This window comes from Pyxicephalus adspersus, chromosome 1, assembly GCF_032062135.1.
Source record: "Pyxicephalus adspersus chromosome 1, UCB_Pads_2.0, whole genome shotgun sequence".
Taxonomy (NCBI): domain Eukaryota; kingdom Metazoa; phylum Chordata; class Amphibia; order Anura; family Pyxicephalidae; genus Pyxicephalus; species Pyxicephalus adspersus.
Window position 1 is genome coordinate 14,682,865 of NC_092858.1, and position 7,379 is coordinate 14,690,243.

General features: G+C 39.2%; 1 protein-coding gene across 1 annotated transcript in view; it reads left to right on the top strand.

The window, feature by feature from the left end:
• Positions 1-6,305, top strand: part of C1H11orf97 (chromosome 1 C11orf97 homolog) — a 37,974-nt gene extending 31,669 nt beyond the window's left edge. The window contains exon 6 of the mRNA XM_072429607.1: positions 5,928-6,305. Within this exon, the coding sequence (XP_072285708.1) occupies positions 5,928-6,022 (95 nt within the window). The 3' untranslated portion in view covers positions 6,023-6,305. The remainder of the gene's footprint in view (positions 1-5,927) is intronic.
• Positions 6,306-7,379: the final 1,074 nt, after the last annotated feature.

The following is a 7,379-nucleotide window of genomic DNA, read 5'->3' on the forward strand; positions in this document are numbered from 1 at the left end:
CTGAGATAACTGTCCTCCAGACAACTTTACATCAGCTGTTACAGAAATGGCTTCCGGCATCTGAGACCAAACAGCAAGGAGGTATGCTCACTCATAGGATATAGCTTTTCATTTCCGACAGATTCTTAATAAATGATTCACAAGTAGGAGGAGCAAGGTAACATTTCATCTATTTTTATTCTCCTTGCTTTCAAATATCCCTTGATTTGCTCCGAGCGATACATTTGCTTGCATCCACACAGGAGTGAATTGGCTATGGAAATACAATTGCAATACAGCAGAGTTGTGTTTTAAGCTAATTACATGTGTTTTTATTTGTTGCTATACAATAAATATTATTGATTTGAATTGATTAGTTGATGTCTTAAAATTCCTGTTAATGATTTATCTGTGGGTTATTTATAGTGAGGTTGACTTTCCCTCAAATTAGCTCTAGACTGTGGTAATGAGATATGACTATGGTGGGACATTAGATTGTGATCCCCTCCGAGGGACAGCTAGTGACATGATAGAGGACTTTGTAAAGTGTTGCTTAATATGAGGTGCTATATATTGAATTACTGCTAACTCAGCACACTGGGCTGTGGATACAGTATTTTATAGCAGGAGATCCCTGCAGACGTAAAAGTTTTTTTTTTTTTTAAGGGTTCCCCTATGTTATAAAGTTTGAGAAACACTGGTTTTGTGAATATTCTTTGAAGTGAGGCTGCAATTGGGTAGTTGTGCCACACCACAGAAAACCTTTCGGTTAGAAACTTTGAAGCAACTACTCTCCTCAGTGAATATCTTTAAAATTAATATTTAGGTAAATGGGGGTATAGAACAGAGGTAATTTTTTACTTTTTGATTACTCCATTCTTGTAAAGGAAGGGTCAATGAGGCTTAAGTAGTGGCCTAAAGTCTCCTGGGACTTTATTGTACACTTTTGAGTTGAGTCCTAAGCAGAGGGCCCCTTCAGACTGGCATCTTTTGAGACCCTTCAGCATTCGAAGTCAGTTACTAGTGACATTATGTTGAGAACTGTTGGTTAGTAAGGGCAGCTCATCACTTGTGAAGTCCATTAAGGAAATTTAGGAAGGGTTATTAGCTCGATTTTTACAGCAAAGGTCAAAATCCACACATAACCTTAGCTAGATGGATATGCAAATAATTTTGACATCTGCTTTTCACTGATAACTTCTGCCTATGCTTTTAATTTTAACATGCACATGAATTGCCAAGGCTTATAAAGATTTTGTTCGTTCTTCCACTTTATGTATATAATTCATGGTGCATTATGTCCACCATATGATTGCATTCTGGGCATCCTTCCTAGTGTCTTTCTGTAAGTGGACAGAATTGGGCAAATGGTATCGGGTACAGGATACCTCACACAGAGTAAATTAGATCATTTCCTATCACCTTGTGTACTAAAAAGCAGATTGCACTATTTAGGTGAGAAAGAAGTATTTGTAAAACCTGCCTCATGTGATCAAACATATGTATATGCCAGTAGTCCAGCACCCCAATGATTCAACACGTCCCATTATCAGCTGGGAAGTAGTGTCACTGGTGTGTCGAATGACCAGACACCAAATCATCAGTCTGAAATAATGCAATACCTGGACCTGTTTGCTTTTCTTGATCATATTGTTTATAGCCACCTTTCTCAACCTTTTTATCTTGAGGAACCTATGAAATAACTTTCAGGTCTTTGGGTCAGCCCTTGACTATACTACAGATATGCACAACACACAGTGCATTAAGGTGATGGTCGGTAGAACCATTGCCTCTTGCACCGTTGGCCAGTGGGTAGAATGCCACTCTTACAAATAGCCAGAGAGTTTATTCATGTCAGGGGTCTCTGACGTGGGAACCATTAGCAACTTCTGGAGAAACCCAAAGGTTTCGCAGAACCCTGCTTGAGAAACACTGGTATAAAGGTTGTATATTTCTTGATGAAAAAATTTACTGTGTGACCAATAACTGTACAACTAAAAGCCACTTCCTTGCTTCCACCGCCTATTACACAGTATTTGTATAGCTCCAACATATTATACACAGCTTTACAAAGTCTATTGTCATATAACTAACTGCCTCTACAAGGGACTCACAATCTAATGTCAGTCATATGTCATTAACATAGTCCAAGGACAATTTTTTGAGAGAAAGTGGATTTAGGGGAATTGCATGTTTTTTTTTTTTTTGGGTTGTGGGTGGAAACAGGAGTATCCGGAGGAAATCCACGTAAACGCAGGGAAAACATACAAACTCCTTGCAGAAAGAGCCCTGGCTGGTATTCAAACCTGGGACCTAGCATTGCAAAGGCCAGAATGCTAACCACCGTGCCAACCATGTTGAACCTATTCGCTTAGGCGTATTAGGTCCCCTAAACATGCTAGAGCAGCCTTCTGTTTACAGAACCCTGCTTGAGAAATGCTAGAGGATATCAAAAGGTACGGCTACTGTTGCTGTCTGTGTTAATGTTTTCAACAATCTGCCTTTGTGCTGTAGTGACAGGCTTGCTTTTATCCCAATAATAGAACATTGGACAGCAGATCGCAGAATTTAAAGAAACCTATCAAAATAGAAATCAATGGTTTTCAAGCTGCAGACTATGGCCATCATTTCTTTTCAGGCTTAGTTTCTTGCTTCACAGTTTAGTAAATCATTACCCTGTGACCAGCTTGCATTTATCGGGGCAAATGTTTGTCACTAAACTCCAAGCAGAGGGATGACAGCCCTGAAACTTCTACAAGTCACTTAGTATTGGCACCCAATATAGTAGTAATTCGGGGGCCCAGTGACCACATAAGCACAGACACACCAGCTATAGTTACGCCCTGTACTTTGTATATTGCAGTTTGGTGTCTAGAGCTGAGAAGTATTTGTGTGATAGAAAGCATGACATTCTTGTGGGTTCATGTTCTGGAATAATATCGTCACTTTCTGAAGCTGCCAGTTTGCTTCTCTGTAGGCTCTCCCCCATAATTGCTTTGCATAGAATGACATGTAAGTGAAAGGGAATGGTATTTGTCCTTTTTTGAACTCTCACACAGCCTTGGCAAGAAAACGGCTGTTTTTTTCACATATTGCCCCTACACATACTGAGCACGTGTGCCTTGTCCCTTCCCAGCAGATGAAATTGTATTGCAATATCCACGGGACATACCAAGGGATCATATAAAATACACAGTACAGGCAAATCATCGTATATAAGCATACAATTTTTTAGCAGTTTACATGTTTGTATATTGTTCCCTCCAATATGCACCTCTGGAATAATAACCTTCATATAAAGGTTGTATTTGTTTCCAGTGATTAGATAAGACATCATGATCTGAATTATGATTGTGGACATGGATTTATTAAAGGGTACTGGAATTTTTAATGTTTGCTGTGCCAAGCAATGGTCTGGGTACAGCCTCTCTATTATGTATGTTCATTATTTTCTCTAGCTGGAAAAAAATGCTCATGGAGAAAATAGTGATGTTCGGTTTAAACTGGTGCTTTGCAACCTTACATACATGTGGCAACAGCATGTTTCACAAACTGTAATCCAGTAGAATGCATGCTGCTGTCATCCTGTAGATTTCTTTCAATGGCCATCCTGCTGAATGCATATCATTGTCCATCTAAAGACTTTATGCTACTGTCAACCTGCAAAATCCATGGCACTGTTATCTTGTAGGTTCCATGCTACTGATGTCCAGCAGAATCCATGTCACTGATGTTTAATACACTCTAATCCACAATATCCTGCAGAATACATGCTGCTGTACTTATGTAGACTCCATGAGGCTGCCATGCTGTAGAATGCATGATATTGTCAATCTGTAGAATCCATGACCAGGGTAACTCGGATCTTCATTAGCACTACTGGCAGAGTTCTTCACTCCCCCCCCCCCCCCCACCTGCTTACCAACCATTTCCCCCACCATTAAAATACACAAACTCCAATTTGGACTTAAAATGACTGGCAAGCAGCCGTTTATTAACCATGAATAAATAAATTAACTATACAAGTAAATACCAATTAAATATCCATTAACAAATAAACGACAGAATAAGTAATTCAATTTTACACTTTGATATGCAGTCATAAATTAACATAACATACACTCCCATTAAATATAACCTAATTAACAACAGGATTCCCCCCTTTAATAATACATATTATTAATATTATAAAACTCCCAGGTATATACCCAAACACCCAGGCTGCAAGTCTCAGAATGCAAAATCCGCACTCAACAGGAATTTAACTCTTCCAACATCTCCACCTTGGCCCCTAGCCGCCCAGCACCGCCTCAGGAGCCATAGTCATCCATTCACTATAAAGGGGTGGACCCCACCAAAGGGGATCCCCCCTGCCAAAATCCACCACTTTACCAGGTACTGGATCCTTGCCTTCCAAGTTTCCAACCCCCAAACTTACCAAACTTTCCAATTATACAGATGATAAAAATTTGGGGTGGATGGGAGACTTTTCTTTAAAAAAAAAGAGGGCCTCCCACTTCTGTTTTCCCCCTTTTAACACATCCTATGACTAACCCCACCTACCTCAAGCTCCACACTAGCCCAGCCCCTCCCAAACCTTAATAAATGTTATTAACCCTTACACTCCTGAGCTGGGCCGCACACCCTATCATGTAGGCCCTGCACCTAATTTCATATGGCTATGGGCCTCTCTTACTGCTTTCTTTCTGTAGAATCCATGCCACTGCTGTTTTATAGACTCTATGCCACTGCCATCTTGCAGAATCCATGCAACTACAATCCGGTGAAATGCATGTTATTGTAGACTCCATGCTACTGTCATCCTGCAGAATATGTGGCATTTCCATGTTGTTGTCTCCATGCTACTGCTGTATTTCATAATCCATGCTGCTGTCCTTCTGTAGAATCGATGCAACTGCAATCCTGCAAAATGCATGCCATTTTCATTCTGTAGATTCCATGCTACTGCTGTCCTACAGAATCCATGACATTACCATTCTGTAGATTCTATGCCACTGCCATCCTACAGAATGCATACCATTGTCAATCTGTAAACGGAATGCTACTGCCATATGAAAGAATCCATGGCAGTGTAAGTCCGTGTAATGACAATTCTGCACAACGGTTTAGGCTTACAGACGTCATCTGTTAATATCAGAGTGTGAACTCTGTATAAAGCTAGATTTCAGATACTTGGACTAACTGAATAAACCTAAATTTATTAAATGCTAACCTGGTTATCATATTGATTTACTAACTTCTAACCTGAAAAAAGCATGCAGATCAGGCATTCTGATTTCACTAGCTACATGATTTTTTTTCAAGTCAGTACCTCGTGCATTAATGAAGCCAGAAACACATGGACAGCTAAATAAAAGTATATTCGAACCAAGTGCACCCATAGGTGAAATAAATGTTGTAAATGCCTACTGTTGTTCTTCAAGTTGGCCATAATTGCCGTTTTTGAATTCATTTACAGCTTTAGATGTTTTAATATTTTCACCAATGTATGCAAATGTTTTATCAAACAAAAAAGAAAGACAAATTTATATTTAAAAAAAAAAGGGGTCAAAGAAAAGTATATTTGTTGCCCATACCAACCAATTAGCTTCCAGTTGTTATTTGTCTGGTGCAAGTATGAAACAACAAAATCTAATTGGTTCCTATGGAAACTACTTTATTTTTCTTCCTCCATGGCTTAACGCACAATATATCGGTTCCTTTCTGTATTAGAGGTGTCCTGTCAGTTCTATCTATAGAGGCAGAGACAGGGGATGCGTATTGGAACATCTGCTACACTAAGTCGTTATGGGTCTACCATGTCAGCATTCTCATCCCCATCCCACACTCGAACCTGAAAGATGTTCAGATATAAAAGTATAATGAGCCAGTTAGTTGTTGAAATCAAAGGGAAGTTAACATATATTGCATTCTCACCCTTTGAACAGATGGAGCTAACAGTATGCGATGGCCTCAAAAACCGCTGACGAACCAGCCGAGGGCCTGTATCAGCAGGGACCCCGAAGACGTGCCTCATCTGTAGTGTGTTTTCAAGGCTTTTATTATTGCCGCATGTTGTTGTGTTAGCAGATGCTTTTTTGGAATGTAACACCTTTCAATGTTTCCGTATAGTGCTTACATTGTAAACTTACAGATTCAGAATATATAATTTAATATTAAATTGCATCTGTTCTGATTTGGAATCTGGAGCCTAAAATAGCCATGTACAGATATGATGAGCGGGAATACAATGAAGCACCAGGGATTTACAAATCTGAGCTGAAATTTTCAAATTGATTTTATTCTACTTTATACTGACCTTTTCACCATGGGCTCATTATTAATCAATAGTTTATCTGTAATCTATTATACAAGGTGTGGACATTCTTAAAGAAATAAACTCAGTTCTCTTTCCTCCATTTCTGGCACCAATATCTTCCCTTGGATTCAGGACTTTGGCCATCCTCACTGGCCAGGTTGGAGAGATATAACTTCCACACATGCACACGGGAACCGCACCTAGGTATGCTGGGATTATACACAATTGAGAAGATTGCAAAAAGGCATGCTCATTCAAACAACCTGCCTAGTCATATTTTTTTCTCCTAGAGCATCAGACATTCCCTCAAACATTACCTCGGTCAAATCTTCCAGGTTTTACTGTTTCAATGACAGTATTTGTTTCCCACCAGGGAATGCCAAATCCCCTGTTTTTTTTAAATGAAATCCTTACAGTTTAGTTCCACTTGAACATTCCAGATAAAAAAAAATGTCATGAGCATTTTTAAAACAATTGTTAGGAGAGTGCACAATTGAATAACTGGCAAAAATCTAGTCAACTCGCTTCGAGGGTCCAGTCCCCATTCCTCAAGGCTTTTATATATCTTAATCGATACTCTCTGGGGGATTTCTATATGAAATGCTCGGAAAAGGGGGTCACGCAACTAAAACCACACCACCTGCAAAATCCAAGATCCTATTAAGTGTTTTGGCACTGCTTTCTACATTTTATTTTTATCCAATATTTGCCATGGGCCCCTGATTGACATGGCTGTTGAAGCAACCAGCCTCATCAGATTCATTTTGCTTTAAATGTACTATACTTGTTTTTCTTATATTGAAACCTAAATATGAAGTTGTAATGCATCTTACATAGTAGGTTAGGTTGAAAAAGACAAGTCCATCAAGTTCAACCATTAGGGATATAAACATATCCCAGATATAAAACCCTATAAGACATAGTTGGTCCAGAGGAAGGCATTCTAGAAAAAAGATTTTCTGTCGTTCTGGAAAAACATTCAGCTTTTTCTTAAAGCAATCTATAGTAGTTGCTAAAACTACTTCCTGAGTGAGCCGATTCCACATTTTCACAGACCCTACAGTAAAGAATCCCTTCCTTA